At 46.2% G+C, this 19,997-nt stretch overlaps 1 protein-coding gene across 1 annotated transcript; it reads right to left on the bottom strand.

Annotated features, from left to right (window-relative positions):
- Positions 1–6,148: 6,148 nt before the first annotated feature.
- On the bottom strand, positions 6,149–10,479 carry LOC141580383 (PRAME family member 20-like). Its single transcript, XM_074381488.1, has 3 exons — positions 10,171–10,479; positions 8,898–9,479; positions 6,149–6,710 (listed from the first exon to the last, which is right to left on the bottom strand). Exons 1-3 carry the CDS (start codon positions 10,455–10,457, stop codon positions 6,149–6,151), a joined length of 1,431 nt encoding a protein of 476 aa, XP_074237589.1. The 5' UTR covers positions 10,458–10,479.
- Positions 10,480–19,997: the final 9,518 nt, after the last annotated feature.

The following is a 19,997-nucleotide window of genomic DNA, read 5'->3' as shown; positions in this document are numbered from 1 at the left end:
CCAAGATCGAGCCACTGTGCTCCAGCCTGGGTGATACAGTGAAACTCCATCTCAAAAAAAAAAAAAAAAAAAAAAAAGAAAAAAAGGAAAAAGAAAATATTTGATTAGATTCCTTAAGTTTTCCCAACCCCAGTTAATCCTGATTGAATTTTTGGCTTTCTTACAGATTAACTCAACAAATTAGATTTTCATTCATTAAAGTGAAAGAATTAGGGATAGGGTGAAAGTCTAGGACTCATTCACTGATTTGCTCCACAAACATGGAGTTTTACTAATATGTGACCTTCATAATCCTAACTGTGAGATAGGGACGGGTTTAACCTCTTTCTAACAGAAGACCATTCAGATTTCACGGTCATTCTCATGTGGCCATGTTTAAACTGATGGTAAAATTACACCCAGGATAATTTATGGCCACTGTGGGAATTATTGGAAATCTTTAACACTGTTTTTCTAACGAAACCACAACTGCCGGATTAAACCGTCTAAATGGGATGTTGGCATGTAGAGGCTTCTAAACTCTCTTTCTCCCCCTTTTTGTGGGGGTTGGGATTGGCCTACTGATTTCAATTGCTTGGATTTTCTTAACTGTTTGGTAAAGATTTTTTTGGTGGGGTTTTTTTTGGACAGGATCTCATTGTATTGCCCAGGCTAGAGTACAGCAGTGCTGTGAGCACGGCTCACTGCAACCTCAATTTTCCAGGCTCCAGGGATTCTCCCATGTGAGCCACCCCAACAGCTGGGACTACAGATGCCTGCCATCATGACTATTATTTTAAAGAAGCTTTTTGTAGAGGCTGGGCACCGGTGGCTCATGGCTATAATCCCAGCATTTTAGGAGGCCAAGACGGGTGGATAACTTGAGGTCAGGAGTTCGAGACCAGCCTGGTCAACATGGTGAAATTCCACCTCTAATAAAAACACAAAAATTAGCTGAGCATGGTGGCAGGTGGCTGTAATCCCAGCTACTCGGGAGATTGAGGCAAGAGAATAGCTGGAGCCTGGGAGGCAGAGTGAAACTGCAGTCTCACTTCCAGTGAGCCGAGATCACAGCACTGTGATCCAGCCTGGGCAACAGAGTGAGACTCTAACACCTCAACCTCCCAAAAAATATTTTGTAGAGATGGGGGTTTGCCATGTTGCCCAGATTGGTCTTGAATCCCTAGGCTGAAATGATCCTCCCGCCTTGGCCTCCCAAACTTTTGGGTTATAAGCATGAGTTTCTGCTCCCACCAAGAATTTTTTTTTTTTTTTTTTGGTCCCCCAGGCTAGAGTGCAATGACAGGGTCCCGGCTCACTGCGACCTACGCCTCCCAGGTTTAAGGGATTCTCTTGCCTCAACCCCTTGAGTAGGGATAACAGGCACTCACCACTGTGCCCAGCTAATTTTTGTATTTCTAGTAAAGACAAGATTTTGCCAAGTTGGTCCGGCTGGCCTCAGCCTCCCAAAGTGCTGAAATTACAGGCATGAGCCACCATGCCCAGCTTTTTTTTTTTTTTTTTTGACATGGAGTTTCGCTCTTGTTGCCCAGGCTGGAGTGCAATGGCAAGATCTCGGCTCACACAACCTCTACCTCCCAGGTTCAAGTGACTCTTCTTCCTCAGCTTCCCGAGTAGCTGGGATTACAGGCATGTGCCACCAGGTCTGGCTAATTATATATTATTATTATGATGTTTTAGTAGAGACGGGGTTTTGCCCTGTTGACCAGGCTGGTGTAGAACACCCAACCTCAGGTGATCTGCTTGCCTCGGCCTCCCAAACTGCTGGGATTACGGGTGTGAGGCCTGAGCCTACCCTGTAAGAATTTTGAGATGACATAAACCATAGCACAAATCAAAAATTTGAAATAAAGACAAAACTGCATTTTTTTTTTTTTTTGAGACGGATGCTCAGTCTGTGGCCCAGGCTGGAGTACAGTGGCATCGTGTCGGCTCACTGCCACCTTTGTCTTCTGGGTTCAAATTATTCTGCTTCAGCCTCCCTAGTAGCTGGAATTACAGGTGACTACCACCATGCCTGGCTAATTTTTATATTTTTAGTAAAGTTGGGGTTTCACCCTTTTGACCAGGCTTTAAAACTCCATTTAGAGGAAGAAATCAAAGCTGTTTTTCATACTGTTCATATGAAAAAAGTAAAAAAACAAAAACAAATACAAAAAATGACAAGATATAGCTCTGTGCCATCTTAGGCTGAATTCTCCCCATTCTAGACGGGCTGAATATAGATCAAGTGGAAGGGACCGTACAGGACGGGCCTTACAGAGATTAGTGACTTACCAGATCTGGACTCAGTTTGCAGGGAGCTCAGACCTCAAGAAACAAGCAGTAACTCCAGGTTCGAAGACTTACGGTCTCTCCCGTGGGTCTTTTGAAGCTTTTATTGACCTTTGTAATCACCACTCCCATCCCCTCCCCTCCAAGTATCCACTGCTAGCTTCCAATCAAAAACTGATATCTGATTGGGTTTCTGAATCTCCACCCAATTAATCCTGATTGGGATTTTGGCTCTCTGAAGATTAATTGATTGAATCAGAAATCTATTAATATCAGATATTCATTTTCATTTCCTGAATCAAGAAATTGAAAGCCTTAGGGATCGGGTGGAAGTGAATTCATTCATTCAAGGCCAGCCAGGGTGGCTCACCTGAGGTCAGGAGCCCAAGACCAGCCTAGCCAACATGGTGAAACCCCGTCTCTAAAAATACAAAAACGTCTGTATTCCAGCTACTCTGGAGGCTGAGATGGGAAAATCTCTTGAACCCAGGAGGCAGAGGTTGCAGTGAGCTGAGATTGTGCCATTGCACTCCAGCCTGGGTGATAGAGGGAGATGCTGTCAAAAAAAAAAAAAAAAAAAAAAAAAAAAGAATTCATTCATTAATGAACTCCACAAACACTGATGAAATTTTACTAATATGTGACCTGTATAGTTCTGAGTGTGAGACAGGGAAGGGTTCAATCTGTTCTGGACATTAGACAGAGAAATAAAACCTGAAAGTAGTGTTGTCAGGAGAACACATCAAAAATATAAAAATATTTCATAGTTAAAATAACTTTATAGGCCAGGCGCAGTGGCTCACACCTATAATCCTAGCACTTTGGTAGGCTAAAGCAGGTGGATGACCTGAGGATGGGAGTTCCAGACCAGCCTGACCAACATGGAGAAAACCCATCTCTGCTGAAAATACAAAATTAGCCAGCTGTGGTAGTGCCTGTAATGCCAGCTACTTGGGAGGCTGAGGCAGAATTGCTTGAACCCAGGAGGCAGAGGTTGCAGTGAGCCAAGATCATGCCACTGTACTCCAGCCTGGGAGACAGACAGGACTCCATATCAGAAAAAAAAAAAAAAAAAAAAAAAATTTATAAAAACGGAGGCATCATCCCTACAAAATCAGAATAAAACTGTCATGTATCAGATGGTCTTGTGGGTTTTACATCACCTAATGTACCAGTTTATTCACTCATTCAGGTGGAAGAGAGGAGCCACTGAGGGTGTGATTGGTCTCAGGGCTTAGGTTAAGGCTTCTCTGGAAGAAACTGAAACAATACCTAGGCCAAGCGGGGTGGCTCAAGCCTGTAATCCCAGCACTTTGGGAGGCTGAGGCAGGTGGATCACGAGGTCAAGAGATCGAGACCATCCTGGTCAACATGGTGAAATCCCGTCTCTACTAAAAATACAGAAAATTAGCTGTGCATGGTGGCACACGCCTGTAATCCCAGCTACTCAGGAGGTTGAAGCAGGAGAGTTGCCTGAACCAAGGAAGAAGAGGTTGCGGTGAGCCGAGATCGCACCATTGCATTCCAGCCTGGGTAACAAGAGTGAAACTCCGTCTCAAATAAATAAATAAATAAAATAAAATAAAATAAAAAGCAGGCAAGATCACTCCTAATTCATGAATTATTAGCCATTGCTCCACTAAACTCTAACAGCACTGTGAAATATTACTGACGGTGATCTCCGAAGCTCAGATCTCCACTTTTTTGAGGAAAAAAAAAAAAAAGTCTTCTCAGCCAGGAGCTGTGGCTCATGCCTGTAATCTCAGCACTTTCAGAGGCGGAGGTGGGTGGATCATAAGGTCAGGAATTGGAGACCAGCCTGGTCAATCAACATGGTGAAACCCGGTCTCAAAAATAATCCCAGCCACTCAGGAGGCTGAGGCAGGAGAATCGCTTGAACCCCAGGGGACAGAGGTGCAGTGAGCTGAGATCATGCCACTTGCACTCCAGCCTGGGGAACAGAGTGAAACTGTCTCAAAATTTAAAAAGGCCTGGTGCAGTGGCTCATGCCTATAAACCTACCACTTTGGGAGGCCAAGACGGGTAGATCACCTGAGGTCAGGAGTTCAAGACAAGCCTGACCAACATGGTGAAACCTGGTCTCTACTAAAAATGCAAAAAAAGTTAGCCGGATGTGATGGTGGGCACCTGTAGACCCAGCTACTGGGGGAGGGGGATTGGGGGGGCGCTGAGGCCTGAGAATTGCTTGAATTCGGCAGGCGGAGCTTGCTGTGAACCAAGAGCCTGCCACTGCACTCCAGCCTGGGTGACAGAGCGAGACTCCTGTCTCCCCAACCCCCACCAAAAAAGAAATGCCTTTGCAACCTAAAAGTTGAAAACAATGGGAATGGGAGTTTCCTATGGTCCCACACAGCCCACAATCTCAGTTCCATCAGTGAACCCAGTTAGGAGACTAAAGGGACTCCCTAAATTAGGTTCCATTGTTGCAGGACTTCCTTAGTTCGGCTAAAGACTGGGTCCTTGTTCGTCCCATGGCCGCAAAAATTCAGGCTTGCAGACGGTTTGAAGGGTGAGTAAAGCAGGATTATACTGCATGAAAAGGAAAAAGACGGAACAGGAACTCTCCTCAATGCCAGACTCCTCCCCGCTGCGGAGAGCGCTACTCCCGAAGCTCCACCCCGCTGCGCGTTCCCACAGTGTGCAGGCTGGTGGGAGATTCTCCGGGGACCCCCCAACCACATGGCTATCTCACCATTATGTCCATTTAAAAACAGCCGGGAGCAATGGCCTCTCACCTATTTTACAGGTGCACGCCTGTAACCTCAGCACTCTGGGAGGCCAAGGCAGGTGGATCACCTGAGATCAGGAGTTTGAGACCAGCCTGGCCAACATAGCGAAACCCCATCTCTACTTAAAAAAAAAAAAAAAAAAATACAAAAATTAGCAGGGTGTAGTGGTGCCTGCCTGTAATCCCAGCTACTCAGGAGACTGAGGCAGGAGAACCGCTTGAACTCAGGAGGCAGAGGTTGCCATAAGCCGAGACCGTGCCATTGCACTCCAGCCTGGGTAACAAGAGCGAAACTCCGTCTCAAAAAAATAAAAATAAAATAAAAAATTAAAAAATTAAAAACAAAAGAACCAGGCATGGTAGCTCATGCCTATAATCCCAGTACTTTGAGAGGCTCAGGTGGGTGGATCACCTGAGGTCAGGAGTTTAAGACCAGCCTGACCAACATAGTGAAACCCTGTCTCTACTACAAATACAAAAATTAGCTGGGCGTGGTGGTGCATGCCTGTAATCCCAGCTACTTAGGAGGCTGAGGCAGGAGAATACCCTAAACCCAGGAGGTGGAGGTTGCAGTGAGCCGGGGCAACAAAAGTGAAACTGTCTCAAAACAAACAAACAAGAATGGGAGGAAACTGATTACAGTAACCAAATTTCATTTAAATGCCTCGATTTGCTGGAGCTGAATCTTACTGATTGCAAGACTCAGTGCCTTTTGGTTTTTTTTCATCAATAACTGAGGATTCCTGAGGCTTCAACTGGAAAACAGGTTACTTGATAATAGAGGGCACCAGACAGCTTCCACTCAGTTTCCCTTTATTTCTGTTTCTTGGCAACCATCCATGCAAAGGCAACTCCCTCAGGCATTTGCAAGCCTGAATTCCACTCTAGACACTCAGATTCCCATTTTTGACTCTATAGGATACAGATCCCCAAAGTCTCATCCAATCCATGTCAGTGTTTCCCCCAAGTCCAGCCCCTGGTTCATCACTTTTCCTTTTCCACTTTCAGAGCCGTGTCTGGAACGATGGGTTCTGTGCTCCCTGGAGGATGTGCCTAAGACCTACGTTTTAGTTTCCAAGTGTCCAGAAGAAAGCATTTGATACATCCACGCAAACAGGCAGATATTCAACAGCTGCATTGATTTACCTCCAGGTCATAAAATGCCCTGTGGCCACAGTCAGGGCAGCAGGCGGTACAGAGCAAGACCCCCTTGGTCTGCCTCAAGTCCTTCACTCTCCCCATCAGCTCAGCCCCCAGTTGGGCAAACCTCCACCGGCAGAGAGCACCAGAAGCATCATAACTCTCCCGTGGGGCGGGATACAGCTCCAGGCGTAAGTTGTTCAGTCTGATTGTGTGGGACAGCAGGTTCTCCAGGGTGGCCATGGAGATGGGATTTCCACGAAAGCTGAAGGTGGTGAGCTCAAAGCAGCGGCTTAAGGCAGGCAGGATGGCATTGACTTGGGAGTCTTCGATCCCACAGTCATCTAAGTCCAGGGACTCCAGGGTGACTGCCACTTTTTCTAGCAGGAGTTGGAGAGGCACAAGACTCAGATTGGCCAGGCTGATGCCACTCAGGTCCAGGGTCGTTAGTTGACTGATGCTGGGGGACTGGGACAGATGCCTCAAGTCCGATTCTGAAAGCACACAGTTCGTTATTGCGAGGGTCTTTAACGGGGTCTTCAGACAGCTGGGGAGAGAGCAAGAAGTTAGTTCTGGGGAATCATAAGGGTGAGTGAAGGGTGGTGGGGGATGACTTCAAGGTGATGGACTAAAACCATTTTGCCCAAGCCCAAGGTCATTCCGATTGTCTGATAGTCAACATTTAGGATGCTGCGTGATGAAGAACTTTGCCACTGAGGTCAAGTCCATCTTAGGTCTGATGCAGTAACTCACACCTGTAATCTGAGCACTTTGGGAGGCTGAGATGGGTGGATCACTTGAGGTCAGGAGTTCGAGACCAGCCTGGCCAACATGGTGAAACCACATCGCTACTAAAAATGCAAAAATCAGCCAGGCGTGGTGGCAGGGGCCTGTAATTTCAGCTACTTGGGAGGTTGAGGCAGGAGAATCACAAGAACCCAGGAAGTGGAGGTTGCAGTAAGCAGAGATTATGCTGCTACACTCCAGCCTTTGTAACAGAGTGGGACTGTGTCTAAAAAAAAAAAGAAAAGAAAAACAAAGAAAAATTTCATTTCCTCCTGGGTCTTTTCACCATCATTTATAGGAATGGATCAAGTTCACAGAATCCCTGAAGCTCCCTTTACTCATCCGTCAGGGATAAAAACACATCTCTGGGCCACGGGAGCCCAGAGGGGACACAGGCTTACAGACAAACCCAGGCGGGATTCTGCAACATCAGCTGGGGTGCCCAGGCTGCAGGGGTCCCTGACACGCCTGTCTAATCCGCAAACCATTTATCACTTTCACCAGTCTTTGTGCCTACTCTCTGACCTTCTGTTTCCTAGGTAATTAATTCACCTGGAGCTCAAAACAATCTATTGTGACCGGGAATTAGAGATGAGGTAATCCTAGCACTTTGGGAGACTGAGGTGGGTGGATCACCTGAGGTCAGGAGTTCCAGACCAGCCTGGCCATCATGGTGAAACCCCACCTTAAAATAAAAGGAAAAAAAAAAAAAAGAGAGAGATGAGATCATTTGTGTTCCCCAAGCTGTTGAGCACAGAGCTTGTATTATTCTGAAACGTGCAGGTTTGATGAGCATTCCCCTCTTCAGTGCCCACTTCACTCCCCCACTTCCCAACATCTTTTTAAAACTAATCTCAATTGCCCTGGCATGGTGGCTCACGCCTGTAATCCTAGCACTTTCGAAGGCCAAGGCCAGGAGTTCGAGACCAACCTGACCAACATGGTGAAACTTGGTCTTTACTTAAAATACAACACTTAGCCGGGTGTGGTGGCGACTGCCTGCAATCCCAAGTACTCAGGAGACTGACACGAGAATCGCTTGAACCCGGGAGGTGGAGGTTGCAGTGAGCCGAGATTGCACCACTGCATCCCGCCTGGGTGACAGATCGAAACTCTGTCTCAAACATAAATAAGTAAATAAATAAACAAACAAATAAAAATTATCTTGTTTGAGCTGGGCATGTTTGCTCACGCCTGTAATCCCAGGACTTTGGGAGGCTGAAGCAGGGGGATCACGTGAGCTCAGGAGTTTGAGACCAGCCTGGCCAATATGGTGAAGCCTAGTCTCTACTAAAAATACAAAAATTAGCCAGGTGTGGTGGCCCACACCTGTAATCCCAGGTGCTCAGGAGACTGAGGCAGGAGAATCACTTCAACCCGGGAGGTACGGGTTGCAGTAAGCCGAGATCACGCCACTGCACTCCCTGTGGGCAATCAAGTGAAATTTCATTTCAAAATAAAAAAATTTATCTTGCTTGTTTTTATTTTTATTAATTCCTATTTTTAGTCAGCAGTCTTGCTGTGTCACCCAGACTGCTCTAAAACTTCTGGGCTCAACTTATCCTCTTTCCTCAGGCTCTCAAAGTGCTAGGATTACAGGTATGAGCCACCATGCCTGACCTATTTCTCATCATCTTAACTTAGACGCGCGTCCTCAGGAGGAATTCACTAACTCACCCTCCCTAGAGCTGAACCCTTCAGTAGCCAGCTTCCTAGCATGGCAGCCTCTCCATAGCATCTACCCCCACTGATCCCTCTGCCTTTATTGGAATGGTTGTGTGATACCCATTTCAAGACAGAGCCGCCCACAGGGGAATGCATGGACATTCTAGTGTCCCCTTCACCGTCACCTCCTCATAGGCGGTCGCAGTAGATGCCCACTAGCATTTACTGTGACCTGGAAAGGCTCTGCTGCGGTCTGCAGAGAAAGCTCACCATCCTTCCTCACCTGAGCAGCTGGGCCAGATGGCCTTCGAGGAAAGAAACACAGTTCATATACAGCTTTTGGAGGTGGTGCAGCTTGAGGAACTGAGAGGTGAACTGGGTAACAAACTCCTCCTTCTGCTCTGGGGAAAAGTAGCAAGGGACGTCGACGTGGGAGAGAGCGAGCTTGTGAAGATTCCTCATCTGGCCCAGGTATGGGGTAAACTCTGCCAGGTCGGGCAGTCGCCACCTGCAATTCACTTCCACCTCCTGGATACACTCTGGGTTCACCATATTCAGGATGTTTTGGACTTTGTGGAGGGGCGTTCCCAAGACTTTCAGCTTCTTACAGCACAGGTGTAGTAAACCTTCCCTCTGCTTGACCCACAGAAAGAGGCAGGTGAGGCATTCATCCAGAGTCCTGTTCTTGAGGCAAAGGTCTACGAACACAGTCAAGCGCTGCTGTCCTCTCATCACTGAACAGTCTTGAGCTGGTTTTCTCTTCCTCATGGCATCTGGTAAGTACCCGCTGGCCATGGCCTCAGACCACACCATCCAGAAGTTCTCACTGACATCCCGTAAATCCAGGACTTGAAGTTTCCTTCTTCTGTGGGAAGATAGAGAGGCTGAGAATGTAAGCGGTCACTGCTGAACGTCAGCTTCACATCCTGCACGCCAGCTGCGCCCCTCCTTGCTTTTTTCTTTCCCTGACATTTCTCCACCCTGCTGTCCCCTTGGAGCCTGTTCAATTCCACTTTCTCTTTATTCTGAGAATAGGTCTCCCTCCGTCGCCCAGGCTGGAGTGCAGTGGTGAGATTTCAGCTCATGGCAACTTCCACCTCCTGGGTTCATGTGATTCTCCTGCCTCAACCTCCCGAGCACCTGGGATGACAGGTACTCACCACTATGCCCAGCTAATATTTGTATTTTTAGTAGAGTCAGAATTTCACCACGTTGGCCAGGCTGGTTTCAAACGCCTGACCACAGGTGATCCACCGTCCTCAGCCTCCCAAATGCTGAGATTACAGGTGTGAGCGTCCGTGCCCTGCTCAGTTCCCACTTTTAGTGGTGCCCTTCATTGCCACTAAGAGAGAGGTTCCCGTGACCTCCACGGACCCTGCATGATGAGCAGTCCTTTCCCTGAGGAGCTGGGCAATGGCCAAGTCCTCACTGAGCTTTCTCATCAGCACCATCAGAAGCCTGTGGGCTCCCCCTTGGGCCTCCCCACCCCTCACAACCTAGCTCTTCCTTCTCTGGACACCTGGGCCCTCCCTACCTGCCCATCTGGGCCACCTCACCTGAGACGAACCCCCTGGGTCAGCAGTGCATCAAGTCCATGGAGCACAGCTTGGAAGGTCTCCAGGCAAGGCGTCTTCATCAGGGACCCCAGAGGGAGGCGGGGGAAGGGCCAGGCCTGCACCATCGCCTTCAGGGCCTCACAGTGTCTCCTGCTGAAGGCCTCCATGAACAGCGGGGGGAAAAGTTCCGTGGGCAGCTCCTCCAGGGTGCAGACGGCCAAGGCCTGGTCCCTCAGCAGCTTCCGTCCCACCAGCTCCAGGAGTCTGGGTGGAGTCCAGATGCTCATCTTCACCAACCTGCAAGGAAAACTTCCAGAGGACAAATCCAGAGAAAGAGCATCACTCTCAGACCAAGCCCATGCAATCTCATCCTCTCCTAGGGCCAAAGTCAGTGCTCTGGCCATGGTGAAAGAGTTTTTCTTCGTTTTCTCCAATTCCACTCTGTGCTCAGTGGCCACAAAGCTAGCGTTCTGTCTCTGCTGGCATTAGCACCAGCTTTTCTCAAGCAGTGAGGAGGCAGGAGCACCACTAGCCCTTCCTTTCCAGCCAGTGTTCCATCCACCGAGTAGTGAGTATGGGGGAGCCTGAAGCCTAACCCCTCCCACCGTTGGGGGAAATTTCTAATTACTCGGGGTTCTAAAACAATGGGAATGTTATGTCCCAAGCCCTACATGCCGACATTCACAGTCCCTACAAATAAGATGGTTGGGAACATTCACTGGTCATTCCTAGAATGGGTTTTTCTATTTGTTTTCTTTTAATATTTAAGCTTACTTCTCTATTTGTCTTTCCCTTTCTCTCTCACTTTCTTCTTTTCCTGTTTTTCTCCCTTCTGTCTTCCTTTCTTTCTTTTTTCTTTTTTTTCTGATAGGGTCTTGCTCTGTCACCCAGGCTGGAGTGGCTGGAGTACAGTGGTGCCATCTCAGCTCAGTGCAGTCGTGACCTCCCAGGCTCTAAGGATTCTTCCACCTCAGTCTCCCGAGTAGCTAGGACCACAGCCCTGCATCAACACTCCCAGCTAATCTTTGATTTTTTGACCTCTTGTAAAGACAGCGGGTTTCGCTATGTTGTCCATGCTGGTCTTGAACTCCTAGACTCAAGCAATTCACTCACATTGGCCTCCCAAAATCCTGGGATTATAGGCCTGTGCCTCCACGCCTGGCCTCATTATTTAAAATTTCAGTGAGAAACTTTTAAAGCTATGTGACAGTATTATGGATCATTTGCATGACAGAGATGTTTCCAGTACACATCTCTTACACATATTAAAAATGACCCACTTTGGATAGGCGCAGTGACTCACACCTGTAATCCCGACACTTTGGGAGGCTGAGGCAGGTGGATCATGAGGTCAGGAGTCCAAGCTACTTGGGAGGATGAGGTAGGACAATCACTTAAACCAGAGAGTCAGAGGTTTCGGTGAGCTGAGATCATGCCGTTGCACTCCAGCCTGGGCAACAGAGCGAGATTCTGTCTCAAGAAAAAAGAAAAAACCTCTGAATTTTGAAATGACAGAAACCAAGGCACAAATCAACATTTTTGGAATAAAGACAAAACTGCATTTAGAGGAAAATTCAAAGCCCAGATCCTTTCATCTGGAAAAACAGGCATGAGCCACTGCACCTAGCCTGCTCTACACATATTATTAAGGAATAGAATGGGGTTGGGAATGGCATCTCACGCCCACAATCCCAGCTTGTTGGGAGGCTGAGCTGGGTGGATCATCTGAGGTCAAGAGTTCAAGGCCTCCATGAACAGCGGGGGGAAAACCCTGGCCAAAATGACGATACCTCATCTCCACTAAAAAGACACAATTTAGCTGTGTGTGGTGGGTAGCACCTTTAATCCCAGCTATTGGAGAGGCTGAGGAGGAAGAATCAGGAGGAGGGGGTTGTATTGAGCCAATCATGCCATTGCACTTTAGCCTGGAGACAAGAGCAAAACTGGTCTCAAAAAAAAATAAAAAATAAATAAATAAATAAATAAAAATTGAAGGCCTGGCATCAGTGGCTTATACCTGTAATCCCAGCACTTTGGGAGGCAAAGGTTGGTGGATCACCTGAGGTTGGGAGTTCGAGGCCTGGCCAACATGGAGAAACCCCATCTCTATTAAAAATACAAAAACTTAGCCAGGTGTAGTGGTACATGCCTGTAATCCCAGCTACTCTGGAGGCTGAGGCAGGAGAATCGCTTGAACCTGGGAGGTGGAGGTTGCAGTGAGCCAAGATCGAGCCACTGTGCTCCAGCCTGGGTGATACAGTGAAACTCCATCTCAAAAAAAAAAAAAAAAGGAAAAAGAAAATATTTGATTAGATTCCTTAAGTTTTCCCAACCCCAGTTAATCCTGATTGAATTGTTGGCTTTCTTACATATTAACTCAACAAATTAGATTTTCATTCATTAAAGTGAAAGAATTAGGGATAGGGTGAAAGTCTAGGACTCATTCACTGATTTGCTCCACAAACATGGAATTTTACTAATGTGTGACCTTCATAATCTGAACTGTGAGATAGGGAAGGGTTTAACCTCTTTCTGACAGAAGACCATTCAGATTTCACGGTCATTCTCATGTGGCCATGTTTAAACTGATGGTAAAATTACACCCAGGATAATTTATGGCCACTGTGGGAATTATTGGAAATCTTTAACACTGTTTTTCTAACAAAACACAACTGCCGGATTAAACCGTCTAAATGGGATGTTGGCATGTAGAGGCTTCTAAACTCTCTTTCTCCCCCTTTTTGTGGGGGTTGGGATTGGCCTACTGATTTCAATTGCTTGGATTTTCTTAACTGTTTGGTTAAGATTTTTTTGGTGGGGTTTTTTTTGGACAGGATCTCATTGTATTGCCCAGGCTAGAGTACAGCAGTGCTGTGAGCACGGCTCACTGCAACCTCAATTTTCCAGGCTCAAGGGATTCTCCCATGTGAGCCACCCCAACAGCTGGGACTACAGATGCCTGCCATCATGACTAATATTTTAAAGAAGCTTTTTATAGAGGCCGGGCACCGGTGGCTCATGGCTATAATCCCAGCATTTTAGGAGGCCAAGACGGGTGGATAACTTGAGGTCAGGAGTTTGAGACCAGCCTGGTCAACATGGTGAAACTCCACCTCTACTAAAAACACAAAAATTAGCTGAGCATGGTGGCAGGTGGCTGTAATCCCAGCTACTCGGGAGATTGAGGCAAGAGAATAGCTGGAGCCTGGGAGGCAGAGTGAGACTGCAGTCTCACTTCCAGTGAGCCGAGATCACAGCACTGTGATCCAGCCTGGGCAACAGAGTGAGACTCTAACACCTCAACCCCCCAAAAAATATTTTGTAGAGATGGGGGTTTGCCATGTTGCCCAGATTGGTCTTGAATCCCTAGGCTGAAATGATCCTCCCACCTTGGCCTCCCAAACTTTTGGGTTATAAGCATGAGTTTCTGCTCCCACCAAGAATTTTTTTTTTTTTTGGTCCCCCAGGCTAGAGTGCAATGACAGGGTCCTGGCTCACTGCGACCTACGCCTCCCAGGTTCAAGGGATTCTCTTGCCTCAACCTCTTGAGTAGGGTTAACAGGCACCCACCACTGTGCCCAGCTAATTTTTGTATTTCTAGTAAAGACAAGATTTTGCCAAGTTGGTCACGCTGGCCTCAGCCTCCCAAAGTGCTGAAATTACAGGCATGAGCTACCATGCCCAGCTTTTTTTTTTTTTTGACATGGAGTTTCGCTCTTGTTGCCCAGGCTGGAGTGCAATGGCAAGATCTCGGCTCACACAACCTCTGCCTCCCAGGTTCAAGTGACTCCTCTTCCTCAGCTTCCGGAGTAGCTGGGATTACAGGCATGTGCCACCAGGTCCGGCTAATTATATATTATTTTTATTATTTTTTAGTAGAGACGGGGTTTTGCCCTGTTGACCAGGCTGGTCTAGAACACCCAACCTCAGGTGATCTGCTTGCCTCGGCCTCCCAAAATACTGGGATTACGGGTGTGAGGCCTGAGCCTACCCTGTAAGAATTTTGAAATGACATAAACCAAAGCACAAATCAAAATTTTTGAAATAAAGACAAAACTGCATTTTTTTTTTTTTTTTTTTGAGACGGATGCTCAGTCTGTGGCCCAGGCTGGAGTACAGTGGCACCGTGTCAGTTCACTGCCACCTCTGTCTTCTGGGTTCAAATAATTCTGCTTCAGCCTCCCTAGTAGCTGGAATTACAGGTGACTACCACCATGCCTGGCTAATTTTTATATTTTTAGTAAAGATGGGGTTTCACCCTTTTGACCAGGCTTTAAAACTCCATTTAGAGGAAGAAATCAAAGCTGTTTTTCATACTGTTCGTATGAAAAAAGTAAAAACAAAAACAAAAATGACAAGATATAACTCTGTGCCATCTTAGGCTGAATTCTCCCCATGCCAGACAGGCTGACTGTAGATCAAGTGGAAGGGGCCGTACAGGAGGGGCCTTACAAAGATTGGTGACTTACCAGATCTGGACTCAGTTTGCAGGGTGCTCAGACCTCAAGAAACAAGCAGTAACTCCAGGTTCGAAGACTTATGGTCTCTCCCGTGGGTCTTTTGAAGCTTTTATTGACCTTTGTAATCACCACTCCCATCCCATCCCCTCCAAGTATCCACTGCTAGCTTCCAATCAAAAAGTGATATCTGATTGGATTTCTGAATCTACACCCAATTAATCCTGATTGGGATTTTGGCTCTCTGAAGATTAATTGATTGAATCAGAAATCTATTAGTATCAGATATTCATATTCATTTCCTGAATCAAGAAATTGAAAGCGTTAGGGATCAGGTGGAAGTGAATTCATTCATTCAAGGCCAGACAGGGTGGCTCGCCTGAGGTCAGGAGCCCAAGACCAGCCTAGCCAACATGGTGAAACCCCGTCTCTAAAAATAGAAAAATGTTTGTATTCCAGCTACTCTGGAGGCTGAGATGTGAAAATCTCTTGAACCCAGGAGGCAGAGGTTGCAGTGAGCTGAGATTGTGCCATTGCACTCCAGCCTGGGTGATAGAGGGAGATGCTGTCAAAAAAAAAAAAAAAAAAAGAATTCATTCATTAATGAACTCCACAAACACTGATGAAATTTTACTAATATGTGACCTGTATAGTTCTGAGTGTGAGGCAGGGAAGGCTTCAATCTGTTCTGGACAACAGACAGAAAAATAAACCCTGAAAGTAGTGTTGTCAGGAGAACACATCAAAATTATAAAAATGTTTTCTAGTTAAAATAGCTTTATAGGCCAGGCACAGTGGCTCACACCTGTAATCCCAGCACTTTGGGAGGCTAAAGCAGGTGGATGACCTGAGGATGGGAGTTCCAGACCAGCCTGACCAACATGGAGAAAACCCAGCTCTGCTGAAAATACAAAATTAGCAGCTGTGGCAGCGCCTGCAATGCCAGCTACTTGGGAGGCTGAGGCAGAATCGCTTGAACCCAGGAGGCGGAGGTTGCAGTGAGCAAAGATCATGCCACTGTACTCCAGCCTGGGAGACAGACAGGACTCTATCTCAGAAAAAAAAAAAAAAAAAAAAAAAGATTTATAAAAACTGAGGCATCATCCCTACAAAATCAGAATAAAACTGTCATGTATCAGATGGTCTTGTGGGTTTTACATCACCTAATGTACCAGATTATTCACTCATTGAATTGGAAGAGAGGTGCCACTGAGGGTGTGATTGGTCTCAGGGCTTAGGTTAAGGCTTCTCTGGAAGAAATTGAAACAATACCTAGGCCCGGCGCGGTGGCTCAAGCCTGTAATCCCAGCACTTTGGGAGGCCGAGGCAGGTGGATCACGAGGTCAAGAGATCGAGACCATTCTGGTCAATATGGTGAAACCCCGTCTCTACTAAAAATACGAAAATTAGCTGTGCATGGTGGCACACGCCTGTAATTCCAGCTACTCAGGAGGCTGAAGCAGGAGAATTGCTTGAACCCAGGAGGCAGAGGTTGTGGTGAGCCGAGATCTCGCCATTGCACTCCAGCCTGGGTAACAAGAGTGAAACTCCGTCTCAATAAAAAAAAAAAAAAGAAACAATACCTATAAACCTTATCAATTTAATCAGTGGAGAAGGGAGGGGGAGAAACAAAAATAAACCAAGCTTGCAGCCCATTCCGAATTCATCATGAGGTTAGCTTGCTCTCTGGCCTGCTTCCTCATGGTTGCTGGCAGCCTACCATCCCAAAATCTTGCAGACCTTAGATTACGGTTCACCTTAACTGCACTGCAGACAATTTAAACGTTGTAAAACATTAACTTTTTCATTGGAGATATTCTTTCAGCTTCTGCATGTCAGTTAAACTATTGATGCCAGCTGATTTGAAGGGCCCTGTAAGGCACCAACTCACCAAGAATGCAGTTTCTACATCCTGTTGACTTCATACCTCTCCCTGCCACCAAAGTACTCCAAATTTCCAGCTCCTTGCTATCCATGATTTCCTGAAAACCCTCAGTACTCCTTGGGGAGATGAATTTGAGGGTCTCTTCCCAGCTTCTCATTCAGTCATCCTGTGAACATTAAACTCTCTGCTGCAAACCCTGCTGTCTCAGAATACTGCTGTGCTACTGTGCACCAGGCTTAGGAACCTGATGGTCCTGTAATAGAGTCATGTCAAAATTACAAAGGGAAGTGAGAGTGGGGGCTGGTCAGGGTTGAGGTGGGTGTTTTAATTGGATTCTGCCAGTGAGTCAAGACTTGGTAAAGATGTTGGGGTCATTGAGGGGGTGAAGGAGGAATCTATCCAACCTTGCACTGATGCCTCCTTGGTTTATATTCTTTTTTTTTTTTTTTTTTTTTTTTTTTTTTTGAGACAGTCTTGCTCTGTTGTCAGGCACCAGGCTGGAATACAGTGGCATAATCTTGGCTCACTGCAACTTCCACCTCCTGGGTTCAAGCGATTCTCCTGCCTCAGCCTCTCAATTAGCTGGGACTAGAGATGAACGCCACCATGCCCACCTTAATTTTTTTATTTGTTTTTAAGACGGGGTTTCACCATGTTGGTCAGGCTAGTCGTGAACTCAGGTGATCTGCCCACCTTGGCCTCCAAAGTACTTGGATTACAGGCGTGAGCCACCACATCCGACCATTTTTTTTTTTTAATTTTTAGTAGAGACGGGGTTCCACTATGTTGGCCAGGATGGTCTTGATCTCTTGACCTGGTGATCCGCCTGCCTTGGCCTCCCAAAGTGCTGGGATTACAAGTGTGAGCCACTGCGCCTGGTGGTTTTTATTCTTATGAGCAAGGATGAGTCTTTCAAAACAATTTATGTAATCCTCCTTATTTGTCTTTCAAAACCTTTGTCTTTCTTTACCTCCCTGAATAATATCACATTTATTTCCATTGCTTTGCTCATTTCTTTTCTTTTTCTTTTTTTTTCTTTTTTTTTTTTTTTTTTGAGATGGAGTTTCACTCTTGTTACCCATGCTGGAGTGCAGTGGCACGATCTTGGCTCACCGCAACCTCCGCCTCCTGGGTTCAGGCAATTCTCCTGCCTCAGCCTCCTGAGTAGCTGGGATTGCAGGCACAAGCCACCATGCCCAGCTAATTTTTTGTATTTTTAGTAGAGACGGGGTTTCACCATGTTGACCAGGATGGTCTCGATCTCTTGACCTCGTGATCCACCCACCTTGGCCTCCCAAAGTTCTAGGATTACAGGCTTGAGCCACCGCGCCTGGCCCTTTTTTTTTTTTTTTTTTTTAAAGATACAGGGTCTCGCTTTGTTGCCGAGGCTGGAGTGCAGTGGCTCTTCAAAGGCGTGCACTACTGATCAGCATTGGAGTTTTGGCCTGCTCCCTTTTTGACCTGGGCCAGTTCACCCCTCCTTAGGCAACCTGGGGGTCCCCCACTCCCAGGAGGTCACCATATTGATGCCAAACTTAGTGTGGACATCCGATGGGCATAGCGTACTACAGCCCAGAACTCCTAGGCTCAAGCGATCCTCCCACCTCAGCCTCTCAAGTAGCTGGGACTACAGGCACGTGCCACCATGCCCAGCTGCTTTGCTTATGTCATAATAATTTTTTTTTTTTCCACAGAGTCTCTTTCTTCATTAGGTAGACTATATATTTTGTTGCTATACAAGATGAGTGACCTGGTTTTATGTAGAGAAAAGGTCAAAAGGATCCAATTACTCACCAGGTGGGGGTGATATGAAGGTCATGGTTATTCTTTGTCATATCTGTACCTGCATCTTGCCAGTGGAAACCTACAGGTCACATTAGGCAGGCTTCCAAATTAACCGCCTGTGGAAGGTCTTATGATTGGCTCATATCCTGTCCCTAAGTAAAGAATCTGATTAGCCGGGTGTGGTGGCTCACGTCTATAATCCAAGCACTTTGGAGGCCAAGGTGGGTGGATCACCTGATGTCGGGAGTTCAAGACCAGCCTGACCAACATGGTGAAACCCTGTCTTTAAAGAAAAAATTATAAAATAAAATATTTAAAAGAATCTGATTATGAGTTCACAAGTGCCTCAAACTCTTCAAGTACTGATGAAGCCTTCACCTACTGACAGTGAGGACGCTGATCTGATTCGGATCATGAAGTTTTGCTGGCTGTCTTGCAAGTAAATGTTCTAGCCTGTTATGTTGTCATCTAAAGCCAATAACTGTAACCTCCTTATTGCACCTTCCAATGAAAAATACAGAAATAAAACTCTATTGGATCCTTGCCAGGTCAATAAGACAAAAGAAAATTTTTAGAAAGCTGATATGAGGAGTCCCATTCCCTTCTTTTAACCTTTCTCACAAAAGCATTCCAACTTCTGACAGACGTTGGAACATACCCTGTTTGTCGGTGTGTGTCTTCCAGGTCAATCCTCACATTTAGCATTCAGTGAAGCTTTATTTATTTCTGCCTCAACAGCCTTGACTTCCATTGACACCAGGTTGCATGATAATGGTTTGAATTGGGGTGGGAAGAAAAAAATATTTCTATGAATTGTATAAAGTAATCCTGGCAGACCATCTCCATTGAAGAATAAATAGGTTCCTCTCCAAACATGCCCTGAGTATTGATGCATCCAATAAATAAAACTATTATTTATTGCATATAGTAGACCTATAGAGGCATTCTATTTGCCTCTAGAATTTCCAATGAACCTATATCTCATTTCAGTAAGTTCTCTGATTATATGGCAGAGAGTAACATGGTCATGTACTGATTCTATGTCTACTGGCATTCTAATTGCTACTAGAGCATTCCAGTATTCATAATGTGTGTCAGACCAAAGAGTGATTATAAGGGAGGCTGGGACACTACCTAGATAAGACCCAGTTACGCTAATGCTTCCTATGCATACAGATAAATTATCAGTAATGAAATCAACAAAAGTCATAGGCCACGCATTTACATCTATAGCTTCTTCTCAGTGCCAAGTCATTTGACTGAAAATATTAAGGCCGGGGGCAGTGGTTCAAGCCTGTAATCCCAGAACTTTGGGAGGCCGAGGTGGATGGATCATGAGATTGGGAGATGGAGACCATCCTGGCTAACACAGTGAAATCCTGAATCTACTAAAAATACAAAATATTAGCTGGGCACGGTGGCGGGTGCCTGTAGTCCCAGCTACTTGGGAAGCTGAGGCAGGAGAATTGCTTGAATCCAGAAGGCTGCAGTGAGCCAAGATCGCGCCACCCTACTCCAGCCTGGGCGACAGAGCGAGACTATCTCAAAAAAATAAAAAATAAAAAATAAAAAAAGAATGGACCAACTTGCTAAAGGAAGGATAACAAACCTTATCATGAAGTTAGCGTCCTCAATTGCTACCCAACTGTGTATGAGAGCAGGTCCTACCATTAGTTGTGACCCTTCCCATTCATCTAAAT

This window comes from Saimiri boliviensis, chromosome 11 (assembly GCF_048565385.1).
Source record: "Saimiri boliviensis isolate mSaiBol1 chromosome 11, mSaiBol1.pri, whole genome shotgun sequence".
In the NCBI taxonomy this organism is placed as follows: domain Eukaryota; kingdom Metazoa; phylum Chordata; class Mammalia; order Primates; family Cebidae; genus Saimiri; species Saimiri boliviensis.
Note: the sequence above shows the minus strand (reverse complement) of the source record. Positions and strands in the feature narration are given on the sequence as shown.